At 48.3% G+C, this 15,798-nt stretch overlaps 1 protein-coding gene across 4 annotated transcripts in view; it reads left to right on the top strand.

Annotated features, from left to right (window-relative positions):
* Positions 1–15,798, top strand: part of LOC106602294 (lymphoid enhancer-binding factor 1) — a 60,777-nt gene that overhangs the window by 26,511 nt on the left and 18,468 nt on the right. For 2 of the 4 annotated variants that reach the window (XM_045716482.2, XM_045716481.2), the window contains exons 4-6: positions 8,704–8,836; positions 13,975–14,065; positions 14,939–15,058. In XM_045716482.2, the coding sequence (XP_045572438.1) occupies positions 8,704–8,836; positions 13,975–14,065; positions 14,939–15,058 (344 nt within the window). Of the gene's footprint in view, positions 1–8,703; positions 8,837–13,944; positions 14,066–14,938; positions 15,059–15,798 lie in introns of all 4 variants that reach the window. The other 2 variants (XM_045716485.2, XM_045716476.2) reach the window with 1 other exon arrangement.

Genomic DNA, 15,798 nt, shown 5'->3' with positions numbered 1-15,798 from the left:
TAGAGGATGGTGCTGGCTAGTAGTGGTGCTATGGGTTAGTTAGAGGATGGTGCTGGCTAGTAGTGGAGCTATGGTTTAGGTAGAGGACGGTGCTGACTAGTAGTGGTGCTATGGTTTAGCTAGAGCATGGTGCTGGCTAGTAGTGGTGCTATGGTTTAGTTAGAGGATGGTGCTGGCTGATAGTGGTGCTATGGTTTAGGTAGAGGATGGTGCTGGCTAATAGTGGGCTATGGTTTAGTTAGAGGATGGTGCTGGCTAGTGGCTAGTAGTGGAACTATGGTGTAGTTAGAGGATGGTGCTGGCTAGTAGTGGTGCTATGGTTTAGCTAGAGCATGGTGCTGGCTAGTAGTGGTGCTATGGTTTAGTTAGAGGATGGTGCTGGCTGATAGTGGTGCTATGGTTAGGTAGAGGATGGTGCTGGCTGATAGTGGTGCTATGGTTTAGGTAGAGGATGGTGCTGACTAGTGGCTAGTAGTGGTGCTATGGTTTAGCTAGAGCATGGTGCTGGCTAGTAGTGGTGCTATGGTTTAGTTAGAGGATGGTGCTGGCTGATAGTGGTGCTATGGTTAGGTAGAGGATGGTGCTGGCTGATAGTGGTGCTATGGTTTAGTTAGAGGATGGTGCTGACTAGTGGCTAGTAGTGGGCTATGGTTTAGTTAGAGGATGGTGCTGGCTGATAGTGGTGCTATGGTTAGGTAGAGGATGGTGCTGGCTGATAGTGGTGCTATGGTTTAGGTAGAGGATGGTGCTGACTAGTGGCTAGTAGTAGGCTATGGTTTAGTTAGAGGATGGTGCTGGCTAGTAGTGGTGCTATGGTTTAGTTAGAGGATGGTGCTGGCTAGTAGTGGTGCTATGGTTTAGGTAGAGGATGGTGCTGGCTAGTAGTGGTGCTATGGTTTAGGTAGAGGATGGTGCTGGCTAGTAGTGGTGCTATGGTTTAGGTAGAGGATGGTGCTGGCTAGTAGTGGTGCTATGGTTTAGGTAGAGGATGGTGCTGACTAGTGGCTAGTAGTGGTGCTATGGTTTAGTTAGAGGATGGTGCTGGCTAGTAGCGGTGCTATGGTTTAGGTAGAGGATGGTGCTGACTAGTGGCTAGTAGTGGTGCTATGGTTTAGGTAGAGGATGGTGCTGGCTAGTAGTGGGCTATGGTTTAGTTAGAGGATGGTGCTGGCTAGTAGTGGTGCTATGGTTAGGTAGAGGATGGTGCTGGCTAGTAGTGGGCTATGGTTTAGTTAGAGGATGGTGCTGGCTAGTAGTGGTGCTATGGTTAGGTAGAGGATGGTGCTGCCACCTGGCCGTGCTGCTGCTCCAGTTTCAACTGTTCTGCCTGTGGCTATGGAACCCTGACCTGTTCACCAGACGTGCTTGTTGCACCCTCGACAACTACTATGATTATTATTATTTGACCATGCTGGTCATTTGTGAACATTTTAACATCTTGACCACGTTCTGTTATAATATCCACCCTGCACAGCCAGAAGAGGACTGGCCACCCCTCATAGCCTGGTTCCTCTCTAGGTTTCTTCCTAGGTTTTTGGCCTTTCTAGGGAGTTTTTCCTAGGGAGTTTTTCCTAGCCACCGTGCTTCTTTCACATGCATTGCTTGCTGTTTGGGGTTTTAGGCTGGGTTTCTGTACAGCACTTTGAGATATCAGATGATATACGAAGGGCTATATAAATAAATTTGATTTGATTTGATTTAGTAGTGGTGCTATGGTTAGGTAGAGGATGGTGCTGGCTAGTGGCTAATAGTGGACTATGGTTTAGGTAGAGGATGGTGCTGGCTAGTAGTGGTGCTATGGTTAGGTAGAGGATGGTGCTGGCTGGTGGCTAGTAGCGGTGCTATGGTTAGGTAGAGGATGGTGCTGGCTAGTGGCTAATAGTGGTGCTATGGTTAGGTAGAGGATGGTGCTGGCTAGTGGCTAATAGTGGTGCTATGGTTAGGTAGAGGATGGTGCTGGCTAGTGGCTAATAGTGGACTATGGTTTAGGTAGAGGATGGTGCTGGCTAGTAGTGGTGCTATGGTTAGGTAGAGGATGGTGCTGGCTGGTGGCTAGTAGCGGTGCTATGGTTAGGTAGAGGATGGTGCTGGCTAGTGGCTAATAGTGGTGCTATGGTTTAGGTAGAGGATGGTGCTGGCTAGTGGCTAATAGTGGACTATGGTTTAGGTAGAGGATGGTGCTGGCTAGTAGTGGTGCTATGGTTTAGGTAGAGGACGGTGCTGGCTAGTGGCTAGTAGTGGTGCTATGGTTTAGTTAGAGGATGGTGCTGACTAGTAGTGGTGCTATGGTTTAGGTAGAGGACGGTGCTGGCTAGTGGCTAGTAGTGGAGCTATGGTTTAGTTAGAGGATGGTGCTGGAGAGTAGTGGTGCTATGGTTTAGTTAGAGGATGTTGCTGGCTAGTAGTGGGCTATGGTTTAGGTAGAGGATGGTGCTGGCTGGTAGTGGTGCTATGGTTAGGTAGAGGATGGTGCTGGCTAGTGGCTAGTAGTGGTGCTATGGTTTAGGTAGAGGATGGTGCTGGCTAGTAGTGGTGCTATGGTTAGGTAGAGGATGGTGCTGGCTGGTGGCTAGTAGCGGTGCTATGGTTAGGTAGAGGATGGTGCTGGCTAGTGGCTAATAGTGGTGCTATGGTTTAGGTAGAGGATGGTGCTGGCTAGTGGCTAATAGTGGACTATGGTTTAGGTAGAGGATGGTGCTGGCTAGTAGTGGTGCTATGGTTTAGGTAGAGGACGGTGCTGGCTAGTGGCTAGTAGTGGAGCTATGGTTTAGGTAGAGGATGGTGCTGGCTAGTAGTGGTGCTATGGTTTAGGTAGAGGATGGTGCTGGCTAGTGGCTAATAGTGGACTATGGTTTAGGTAGAGGATGGTGCTGGCTAGTAGTGGTGCTATGGTTTAGGTAGAGGACGGTGCTGGCTAGTGGCTAGTAGTGGTGCTATGGTTTAGTTAGAGGATGGTGCTGACTAGTGGCTGGTAGTGGAGCTATGGTTTAGTTAGAGGATGGTGCTGGAGAGTAGTGGTGCTATGGTTTAGTTAGAGGATGGTGCTGGCTAGTAGTGGGCTATGGTTTGGTAGAGGATGGTGCTGGCTGGTAGTGGTGCTATGGTTTAGGTAGAGGATGGTGCTGGCTAGTGGCTAGTAGTGGAGCTATGGTTTAGTTAGAGGATGGTGCTGGCTAGTAGTGGTGCTATGGTTTAGGTAGAGGATGGTACTGGCTAGTAGTGGAGCTATGGTTTAGTTAGAGGATGGTGCTGGAGAGTAGTGGTTCTATGGTTAGGTAGAGGATGGTGCTGGAGAGTAGTGGTGCTATGGTTTAGTTAGAGGATGGTGCTGGCTAATAGTGGACTATGGTTTAGGTGGAGGATGGTGCTGGCTAGTGGCTAATAGTGGACTATGGTTTAGGTGGAGGATGGTGCTGGCTAGTGGCTAATAGTGGACTATGGTTTAGGTAGAGGATGGTGTTGGCTAGTGGCTAATAGTGGACTATGGTTTAGGTAGAGGATGGTGCTGGCTAGTGGCTAGTAGTGGTGCTATGCTTTAGGTAGAGGATGGTACTGGCTAGTGGCTAGTAGTGGAGCTATGGTTTAGTTAGAGGATGGTGCTGGCTAGTAGTGGTGCTATGGTTTAGGTAGAGGATGGTACTGGCTAGTAGTGGAGCTATGGTTTAGTTAGAGGATGGTGCTGGAGAGTAGTGGTTCTATGGTTAGGTAGAGGATGGTGCTGGAGAGTAGTGGTGCTATGGTTTAGTTAGAGGATGATGCTGGCTAATAGTGGACTATGGTTTAGGTGGAGGATGGTGCTGGCTAGTGGCTAATAGTGGACTATGGTTTAGGTGGAGGATGGTGCTGGCTAGTGGCTAATAGTGGACTATGGTTTAGGTAGAGGATGGTGTTGGCTAGTGGCTAATAGTGGACTATGGTTTAGGTAGAGGATGGTGCTGGCTAGTGGCTAGTAGTGGTGCTATGCTTTAGGTAGAGGATGGTACTGGCTAGTGGCTAATAGTGGTGCTATGGTTTAGGTAGAGGATGGTACTGGCTAGTGGCTAATAGTGGTGCTATGGTTTAGGTAGAGGATGGTACTGGCTAGTGGCTAATAGTGGTACTACAGTTTAGTCAGAGAATGGTACTGGCTGGTAGTAGAGCTATGGTTTAGGTAGAGGATGGTACTGGCTAGTGGCTAATAGTGGTGCTACAGTTTAGTCAGAGGATGGTACTGGCTGGTAGTAGAGCTATGGTTTAGGTAGAGGATGCATATGTGCCTCCTAGATTCAGTAAAAGCTGTGTCGGTCACAGAAGCCCCCAGGTTTCCCCTGGTGGATTTAGCCTTAAGGACGGCACACAATGGAGGCACAGTTTATTAAGAAGTTGAGAGAAATGGGCTGTGACAGCTGCAACTGGAAGAGCACAAAAGAGGTCTTCTCCAATATGGTGGAGGCAAGGGCATTTCTAAAGCTCCCCGGCTTTCTCAGGTGCCAGAGAGTCCGTCAGCAAGCGGGCCGTGTTGGTTTTTCTGCCATGGGATGGAGCTGGAGATATTGGGGGAAGTGTGTGCACGGGTTTGTGTGTGTACCTGCATCAATGACTGCATCTCTCTCTCTCTCTCTCTCTCTCTCTCTCTCTCTCTCTCTCTCTCTCTCTCTCTCTCCATCCTCTCTCTCTCTCTCTCTCTCTCTCTCTCTCTCTCTCTCTCTCCATCCTCTCTCTCTCTCTCCCTCTCTCCATCCTCTCTCTCTCTCCCTCTCTCCATCCTCTCTCTCTCCCTCTGTCGGAGAAGAGAACCCGAAGATTGGAGAGCTTAAATGAAAATCCCCCATCCAGGTTCTTATCTCGTTCCCGCAGGGAAGCAAATGTGAGCTGAAAGGCGTAACAATTAAGAGAAGAGGGGTGAGGATGGTATAATTTTAGCCCCAGCTAGTACAGGCATGTCCCTGGCTGCTCCAGGCCCAATTCAGGCCCTCTACTTGGGAGTCCTCTTCGGTCCTCAGCCTGGTGGGATAAAGTGCCGTTAAAGCTATTCCAACACACAGATTATCCCCTGACCTTTGACCCTGGCTGACCTGGGTTCTCCAGGGCTTGAGACGTCAGGACTGTAGAGCCAGGGTTTAGGGACTAATTAGTTGCTATGAGTGAGCTAATTTTGTTTGAAGTTGGATTGAGATAATCTTTTGTAGTTGATGCTCACTCTATTTTTGATCAGAACCCCTTTTTGGTGTTTTTCATTACTATGCAAATTAGTTCTGAAAATGTTGGACTATTTTGAGGCAGGATCCAACATTACGTAAGAGGTGGTCAAGCCAAACGTACTTGATATGTTTGATGCTGGAGTGTGTGTGTGTGTGTGTGTGTGTGTGTGTGTGTGTGTGTGTGTGTGTGTGTGTGTGTGTGTGTGTGTGTGTGAGAGAGAGAGAGCAAAAGAGAGAGGGCTGAGACCTGGGGGTCTTGATGCTTAACCAGGCTCCGGAATCTGACACACATGAAGGCCCTTTTAGTAAGGTGTGCATAGCTGAGATCCACCCCACCCTACTGCTAAACCCCTGGTTAGGACATTCCCAGAGGGGGTAGTTTGGTGCCAGTCTGTGAGGGGTCCGGTCCGGCAACACAGGAAATTCCAGGGGGAGTAGTGGCCCTGCCACAAATTAGCATGCTGAGAATGTCACCTTAGCACGAATCGCCTCACTGCAAATCAAGCCAATGAAAGTCACCTAGTGGTGTTTTATTTATTTATTTATATATATATATATATATATATATATATATATATATACACATACACAGTTGAAGTCGTACATTTACATACACCTTAGCCAAATACATTTAAATATGTTTTTCACAATTCCTGACATTTAATCCTTGTAAAAATGCCCTGTTTTAGCATCACCACTTTATTTTAAGAATGTGAAGTGTCAGAATAATAGTAGAGAGAATTATTTATTTCAGCTTTTATTTCTTTCATCACATTCCCAGTGGGTCAGAAGTTTACATACACTCAATTAGTATTTGGTAGCATTGCCTTTACATTGTTTAACTTGGGTCAAACGTTTCGGGTAGCCTTCCACAAGCTTCCCACAATAAATTGGGTGAATTTTGGCCCATTCCTCCTGACAGAGCTGGTGTAACTGAGTCAGGTTTGTAGGCCTCCTTGCTCGCATACGCTTTTTCAGTTCTGCCCACACATTTTCAAAAGGATTGAGGTCAGGGCTTTGTGATGGCCACTCCAATACCTTGACTTTGTTGTCCTTAAGCCATTTTGCCACAACTTTGGGAGTATGCTTGGGGTCATTTGCGACCAAGCTTTAACTTCCTGACTGATGTCTTGAGATGTTGCTTCAATATATCCACATAATTTTCCACCCTCATGATGCCATCTATTTTGTGAAGTGCACCAATCCCTCCTGCAGCAAAGCATCCCCACAACATGATGCTGCCACCCCCGTGCTTCACGGTTGGGATGGTGTTCTTCGGCTTGCAAGCCTTCCCCTTTTTCCTCCAAACATAACGATGGTCATTATGGCCAAACAGTCTTGGCTGATTTCTTTTGATTTTCCCATGATGTTAAGCAAAGAGGCACTGAGTTTGAAGGTAGGCCTTGAAATACATCCACAGGTATACCTCCAATTGACTCAAATGATGTCAATTAGCCTATCAGAAGCTTCTAAAGCCATGACATCATTTTCTGGAATTTTCCAAGCTGTTTAATGGCACAGTCAACTTAGTGTATGTAAACTTCTGACCCACTGGAATTGTGATACAGTGAATTATACGTGAAATAATCTGTCTGTAAACAATTGTTGGAAAAATTACTTGTGTCATGCGCAAAGTAGATGTCCTAACCGACTTGCCAAAACTATAGTTTGTTAACAAGGAATTTGTGGAGTGGTTGAAAAACGAGTTTTAATGACTCCATCCTAAGTGTATGTAAACTTCTTACTTCAACTGTATATATATATATATATGCGTATGTTTGTTTGTTTGTTTAGGGATAGCATTTGTTATATGTTGGGCAAGATTGGGTGTAGTCAAAATGTGTAGGATGGGTTGATGGATGACTGTCAGATCAAGCGTATAGCCTTTTGAAATATCATGCTATACGTTTACCCATCATTCTTATACACACCGGATTAGAGTGATCGTTTTTTCAGACAAGGCCATATATCCTTTAGAAATGCTGTTTTGACTCTACAAGTCAAGCAGGTCCAGGGTCAGTGCTGGGTGCTCTGATTGTGAGTAGTAGATTTAGCATGACTAAGCAGTACCATGTGTTCAGTGCTGTTGGAGCGTGTAAGCGGCTGGGGGGCTGGCCGGGTTGGAGGGGAGGGGGGGGGGGGGGGGGGTGCAGGCCTCTGTGAGTCATCCTAAGGGTGGGGGGTGGTAGGGAAGGGGGTGCTGTGGCCAGACCACTGCTGACGTGAATAACCCTGCCTTTTGGTTCTACTGCAGACGTCTCTATGATATCTCTCTCTCGTCCTCTCTCTCGTTTTCTCTCTCCTTCCCTTTCTTGTCCTTCTCTTTCAAATCTCTCTCTTTCAATTCAAGGGGCTGTATCGGCATGGGAAACATGTTCTTTCTCTCTCTCGTCCTCCTTCCCTCTCTCGTCCTCCTTCTGTCTCTTGTCATCCTTCCCTCTTTCTCTTGCCCTATCTTTTTCTCTCTCCACCACCCCTCCTCCATCGCTCATCCCTCCTTCTCTCCTCCTTCCCCCGGCTCTGGCTCTGTAATGAACTCCTCTTATTCACCGGCTAATGACTGCCTTTGATCTCACTGCTAAGACCTCTGCTCTAACTCTACCCTGTGGGGCTTTCTCTTCCACTCTCCCCCTTCTTTCCAACCCCCTCTGCCCTTAGGCAGGAAATAGGGGCAGTACTCACGGACCACGGCTAAACAAAGTTTTGAGGTGTTGGGGAAAAGCTGGAAGGGGAGTACATTGAGACCTGCCCTGTGGGAAGGTGTTTTATTTTTTACTGTTCCATTAAAGCCCCCATGCAGTTTTTTTATATATTCTTTTTTAGCATCACATATGTCTAATAAATCACTGTTTATTTCATGAAAATGAAACTCCATGCCACTTGAGCAAAATATATTTGTAATCATTTATTTCCCTGAGCCTCCTTATGCCATTGAAATGCTCAGTCTGATCGTGTGGGCGTGTTGATACAAATTTAAATATATTTACATACACAACCCTGATTGGCGGATTAGATCGTTTAGAGACTCTAGAGCCTACCGCAGTTACCCCTTCAAAGTATGGAGGATACATGTGTAAATAAAAGATTACTGGTCATTGGTCAGAATAATCAGATCAGATTGTGATGTCATGCCGTGGGCCAGAAACTCCATGCCACCTGAACAGGCTGAAATCCAAAATCTCTTACACTAAAAGGGCATTTTCACAATTTCAGAGTCTTATTTCGACCCCATGGTGTGGAAATATAATTAAAAACAGGAAAATTGTGACTGCACCACCCCTTTCATCTTACCAACTCCTTTTTCTGTGTGTGTGGGTGTGGGTGTGTGTGTGGGCTACACAAATCACCAAACGGCCGTACCCTTGTCATTTGAGAGAGGGCCGGGACTTGATTTAGCGCTGGAAAACTGTGGAAATGCTAGCTGCTAGCTGAATTGAGGAAAGGTAATGTAATGCCTTGTTTAATGTGTTCTGCCTCTCTCATGGTGTCCTCCTCTCTCTCTCTCTCTCCCTCTCCGTTCCAGTCCAATAAGGTTCCGGTGGTGCAGCCGTCGCATGCGGTCCATCCGCTCACCCCCCTCATCACATACAGCGACGAACATTTCGCCCCCGGACCCCACTCCGGACACCACCCCCAGGACGTCAACCCCAAACAAGGTAGCCAATGCCCTCCTCCCCTCAAATCACTAAAGCAGTGGACATCATTAACCATGGTAACACAAAGGAGACACATATTTTGTACACACATTTGTTTACATCCCTGTTAGTGAGCATTTGTCTTTTGCCAAGATAATCCATCCACCTGACAGGTGTGGAATATCAAGAAGTTAATTAAACTGCATGATCATTACACACCTTGTGTTGGGGTCATTCTAAGGCCACTCTAAAATGTGCAGTTTTGTCACACAACACGATGACACAGATGTCTCATGTTTTGAGGGAGCGTGCAATTTGCACGCTGACTGCGGGAACGTCCACCAGAGCTGTTGCCAGAGAATTCAATGTCCATTTCTCTACCATAAGACACCTCCAACATCGTTTTAGAGAATTTGGCAGTACGTCCAACCGGGCCTCACAACCGCGGACCCCATGTAACCATACCAGCCCAGGACCTCCACATCCGGCTTCATCACCTGCGGGATCGTCTGAAGCCAGCCACCCGGACGGCTGATGAAACTGTGGGTTTGCACAACGAAGAATTGTCAGAAACCGTCTCAGAGAAGCTCGTGCAGTCCTGCGTCGTAACCTACTTCAGTGGGCAAATGCTCACCTGTGATGGCCTCTGGCACGCTGGAGAAGTGTGCTCTTCAGAGGTGAATCCCGGTTCATCTGTACCAGGCAGATGGCGTCGTGTGGGCGAGCGGTTTGCTTACGTCAACATGTGCGCCCCATGGTGGCGGTGGGGTTATGGTATGGACAGGCATAAGCTACGTACAACTAACACAGTTGCATTTTATCGATGGCATTTTGAATGCACAGAGATACCGTGACGAGATCCTGAGGCCCATTGTCGTGCCATTCATCTGCCGCCATCACCTCATGTTTCAGCATGATAATGCACGGCCCCATGTCGCAAGGATCTGTACACAATTTCTGGAAGCTGAAAATGTCCCAGTTCTTCCATGGCCTGCACACTCACTAGACATGTCACCCACTGAGCATGTTTGGGATGCTCCAGTTCCCGCCAATATCCGGCAACTTCGCACAGCCATTGAAGAGGAGTGGGACAACATTCCACAGGATACAATCAACAGCATGAGGCAAATGGTGGTCACACTAGATACTGACTAGTTTTCTGATCCATGCCCCTACCTTCTTGTTTTTAAAGGTATCTGTGACCAACAAAGGCATATTTGTATTCCCAGTCATGTGAAATCCATAGAATTTATTTCAATTGACAGATTTTTCTAATATGAACTGTAACTCTGTAAAATCGTTGAAATTGTTGCCCATTTTTTATATTTTTGTTCAGTGTAGTAAAGATTTTCACATCGCACCGTATTCATCACTACCCATCTCCACAAAGAGGCATGAAGCCAAAGCTATTCCTCAGAGGGAAATGTAACGCAGAAGTTCACCCAGCCACCTACACAAGGTGGTTGTGTGACGTTCTGTCTCAGAGAAAGAAAAGTAGAACACCTTCCTCCACACAGCGTACCGCATCTCCCCACCTACCTGAATCAAGCAGAGAGCTCCTCAGACAGGCACGGCTGTCAGGGCCTTACCACACTGCACTGCTGAAAACCCCTTTTATTTCCTCTCTATCGTTCTTCTCTATCTTTCTCTACTCTTTTTTTACCCCTCTCTTTCGTCACCCTATATAATACTATTTCCCTGTTTGTCTGGGTAAAAAACGTCACAGTTAAACCCCTGACAGACTGTCTGTCTGGGTAAAAAACGTCACAGTAAAACTCCTGACAGACTGTCTGTCTGGGTAAAAAACGTCACAGTAAAACCCCTGACAGACTGTCTGTCTGGGTAAAAAACGTCACAGTAAAACTCCTGACAGACTGTCTGTCTGGGTAAAAAACGTCACAGTAAAACTCCTGACAGACTGTCTGTCTGGGTAAAAAACGTCACAGTAAAACTCCTGACAGACTGTCTGTCTGGGTAAAAAACGTCACAGTAAAACCCCTGACAGACTGTCTGTCTGGGTAAAAAACGTCACAGTAAAACTCCTGACAGACTGTCTGTCTGGGTAAAAAACGTCACAGTAAAACCCCTGACAGGCGCTAGAGCATAAAGGCAGTTGGAAAGCCCAGGCACAGTCAGGGTGAGACTTTGGCAGAGGTTCATAAGTCTTGTACTGGTTTGGCCCCGGCCCTCCATATGCGCTCCCCTCCCCTCCCCTCTCCTCTCCTCCCCTCTTCCTTCCGGGCTGCCACGCACCGGCCCCCACTTAAAAGCAGGAGGCAGACCAGACAGGATGCGATGTGTGATGACGGAGCAGTTGAGTAAATAATCCAATATGGCCGCCATACACCAGATCTATCCAGACACTGTAGTGATCTTATGTACCTGTACACAGCAGGACGACTGAATTGTGGATTTAGTGAAAGGCTGCATTTGTCCCAGAAAGTCATTCACTTCCCTTGTAGCTACAGGATTTCTTTACAGTAATGCCTTCAATAGGGCTCTGTTTTTTTAATACATTTTGGTCCTCATTTACAGTCCTCATACATTTTGGTCTGAGTAGTTCCCAGGGAATGAGTATGAGAGTTGATGATAAACATAGCACAGGATGGAGTTATATGAAGAAACCGCTGGAGGAGATCTGAGTCTGAATCGACCCACACACTCCCATAGCCTGGACTGGTCCATGTAGAAGAGATCTGCTAGATGAATTAGCTGTAAATGAAGTCCCATGGCATTTCCAGGTCTAGGTACTGTAGAAGAGATAAAGATATGTAGGAAGCAGAGAGGGTAAGTCTCTATCCATCTCTCTCTCTCTCTCTCTCTCGTGCTTTCTCTTTCGCTCTTTCTCTTACTCTTTCTATCACACTTTTGCCTTCTTGTTCTCTTGCTCACTCGCTCTCTCGCTCTCATTTTCATCAGCCAATCGACTCGCTGCACTCCATAGCGGAATCAGGACTTTGATCTTCTCGTTAATTATTTAAGAAATCATGGATGTTCTCATTATGGGTCATAATAAGCTCTAATATGTGCCGGGCGGTAACGTCGGCTCAAAGGTCAAACTCCGGAGCCCTTTGAACAGACTTCAGACTTCACATTGTAATTTACAATGATAAAAATGTAACACTTAAAATATATTTTAATACGAGATCATATTTTGAAATACAAGTTATGTCTACATGTGGACAAGGTTATGAAAATGGTTCAGAAGCAAGGCTAGCAGGGTAAAATGGTGGGAAGGATGTTGATGTGAACGTGAGCGAGTAATTCTGCACCTTTTTAGTGCCTTGAGTGACAGTGTTAACACTGAGCTCCCCTCACTCCATCTCTATCTCTCCCTTCCCTCCTGACTTTCCTATCCTTCACTACCTTCTCACTTTCCCTCCGCCCCATGCTCCTTACCCTTCCTTACATCCCCCATTCCTCTCTCTCACGCTCCCCCACCTTTCGCTCCCTCTCCCTCCTTCCCTAGTGCCCTACAGAGCACCCTGAGACTGGGGTGGTGAATAAGTGGGCTGGGGGTGCTGGAATCCAGCGTTGCTACAGTGGCTTTGGAGATAAGCCTCCTGTCTCTGCCGCTCCGAAGGAGTTAGACCCCATCAGACTGCAGCCTGAGAAGAAAGAGGGGAGTGGAGAGGAGGGGGGGGGGGGGAAGCATGGATCCATCTGGGATTAGGAGATGGTGTTAATCTGGAGGCATTTGCCTTCTTCTATGTGTGTGTGTGTCACTGCAGGGCCTTCTACACGGGCCTACACAGCACTCCCTTGACCATAGCTCCCAGTCTGACAGATCCATTTACTAGGGTCCTTAATTTCCTTTACCCTCCTCCCTCTCTCCATCCTTCCATCCCAGTTTAACTTCTCGCCAGCCTCCACAACAAGCGGAGGTAGGCTGAGAGCCCTTGACCTTGAAGCCCAAGAGGCCTAGCGTTGATGAAGAGAGGGAGAGCTTAGCTGTGTTGAGGACCCAGTGACAGGGCAGGGCCCCAGTGAATGCTCTCTGTAAGAAGCATTACAGGAAGCACAGAGAGAGACAGGCCTTAATGAACACTCTGACTGGAGGGACTGGAGGGACTGGAGGGCTACATGGGGGATTAGAGGGACTGGAGGGCTACATGGGGGGGACTGGAGGGCTACATGGGGGGACTGGAGGGCTACATGGGGGGACTGGAGGGCTACATGGGGGGACTGGAGGGACTGGAGGGCTACATGGGGGGACTAGGGGGACTGGAGGGCTACATGGGGGGACTAGGGGGACTGGAGGGCTACATGGGGGGACTAGAGGGACTGGAGGGACTGGAGGGCTACATGGGGGATTAGAGGGACTGGAGGGCTACATGGGGGGACTAGAGGGACTGGAGGGACTGGAGGGCTACATGGGGGGACTAGAGGGACTGGAGGGACTGGAGGGCTACATGGGGGATTAGAGGGACTGGAGGGCTACATGGGGGGGACTAGAGGGACTGGAGGGACTGGAGGGCTACATGGGGGGGACTGGAGGGCTACATGGGGGATTAGAGGGACTGGAGGGCTACATGGGGGGACTAGAGGGACTGGAGGGACTGGAGGGCTACATGGGGGGACTAGAGGGACTGGAGGGACTGGAGGGCTACATGGGGGATTAGAGGGACTGGAGGGCTACATGGGGGGGACTAGAGGGACTGGAGGGACTGGAGGGCTACATGGGGGGGACTAGAGGGACTGGAGGGACTGGAGGGCTACATGGGGGGGACTAGAGGGACTGGAGGGACTGGAGGGCTACATGGGGGCTAATGTGAACCTTTCTGTATCTATTATAATAATACACACTTGGCACACAGCCACACACACGTACAGTTCATACACTGAATTCCAACGCTGCCTGGCACAGATGTCCTTGTCATGTCAGTGACATGCAGGATCAAACCATTCAAAGATGGGAGTGTACACGCACACCCAAATATTATTGGGTGGTTACCCCTCATTCACGGTCATTAAATGTTCTAACAATAATGTACAGTATCAATAACAAGCAAGGCTCCAAACACTGTTACAATATGGTGTCTATTACAGCAACGTTTCAACAACGTTGGGACAACGCGTCATCTTCATGGTCGGGTCATTGAATGCATGTTCTGTTCCTTTTCATACAGGACAGTACCACTCATCCTGTCTCTCTACAGGCATGCAGCGGCATCACCCCGGGCCAGACATGACCAACTTCTACCCCCTCTCCCCTGGAGGAGTGGGACAGATCACGCCCCCACTAGGATGGTACGTTTAGGATGACCACACACACACACACACACACACACAACCACACACACACACACACACACACACACACACACACACACACACACACACACACACACACACACACACACACACCACACACACACACACACACACACACACACACACACACACACACACACACACACACACACACACACACACACACACACACACGCACACACACACACACACAACCACCCAATCAACAAGGGAAGATTGAGACCAACTATATACAGTACTATACATGTGGATCAGACAGACAGACAGACAGACAGACAGACAGACAGACAGACAGACAGACAGACAGACAGACAGACAGACAGACAGACAGACAGACAGACAGACAGACAGACAGACAGACAGACACGCAGAGGGGAAATCCAGGCCTTGGACTCTGTCTCATCAGTGCCGTGGCCTCACCACACTGGTTCTCCCTGTGCCCAGCACATGTTCAGCAGACTGCCCCATACGTGCTCACGCATATTCAGCTGTCTATTTAGCTGCTCAAAAGACTCCCTGTGTCAGCGGCTGCCTCTGAGCTGCACTATGTCGGTAGCTCTCATATGAGGCCTCGCTCTCTCTCTCTCTCTCTCCCCTGGATTCTTTATTACCATATCTCTCTCTCCTTCTCATTTCTCTCTCCCCCCTTCTCTGGTTGGTACATGCCAGGACAGTCCTGGTATTGACAGGAGAGGCTTTGCACCCAGATTCTTCCCTACTGTACTTTACTCAAACATCTCTCCTGTGTTTTCTTTGAATATATTTTAACTCTTATTTCTCCTAGTGTGAGTATGTTGGGGAGAGAGAGAGGACGAGGTTCTAAAGTTAATGCATGGGTTCTTGTTCCAGGTTCTCCCACCACATGGTCCCGGGTCCCCCCGGCCCCCACGCCACAGGGATCCCCCACCCGGCCATCGTCAACCCCCAGGTCAAACACGAGCCCCAGCACGACAACGACCTGATGCACATGTGAGTCCCCCAAACAGTGGCCCTGTCTGGGTCCACTTCACACAGGGCCAGCCGTGAGTAGAGTGTGGGGGGCTCAAACAAACCCTCATATGTCCCTCTCTACTGTTACGCTGAAAACACACATTCCTACCAAAACACACCTCGCTATTCTAATCCTCATGGTATTAGCAGCACATTGAGTTCAGGATACTTCCAGGTATTTGGCCACTCAACCACATGTTCCAACAACGCAGCAGTCCAGCCTCCCTGCTCTCCTATCACCTTGATGTGAGGAGATAAGCAACAAGGGCCTCACAGAGCTGATAAGGGCCCCACCACGCTTCATTTGGCCCCTGGCATCACAACATGCATACCAACAGAGACACACACACACACACACACACACACACACACACACACACACACACACACACACACACACACACACACACACACACACACACACACACACACACACACACAGAAACAGAGACACACACACACACACACACACACACACACACACACACACACACACACACACACACACACACACACACACACACACACACACACACACACACACACACAGAAACAGAGAGACACACAGAGACACACACACACCACACAGATCAAGGTCCTGTGGCGCTGGGGCTACTAAGTGATTGGCAGTGTGTGTGCTGGGGGGGAAGGTTTAGTTGCCATTACTGGTGAAGTAATCTCTCTCTCCGCTTGAAAGCTCCAAGACTGTGTGACTGTAC

This window comes from Salmo salar, chromosome 04 (genome assembly GCF_965601325.2).
Source record: "Salmo salar chromosome 04, fSalSal1, whole genome shotgun sequence".
Lineage (NCBI taxonomy): Eukaryota > Metazoa > Chordata > Actinopteri > Salmoniformes > Salmonidae > Salmo > Salmo salar.
This window is presented reverse-complemented; position numbering and strand designations above follow the sequence as displayed.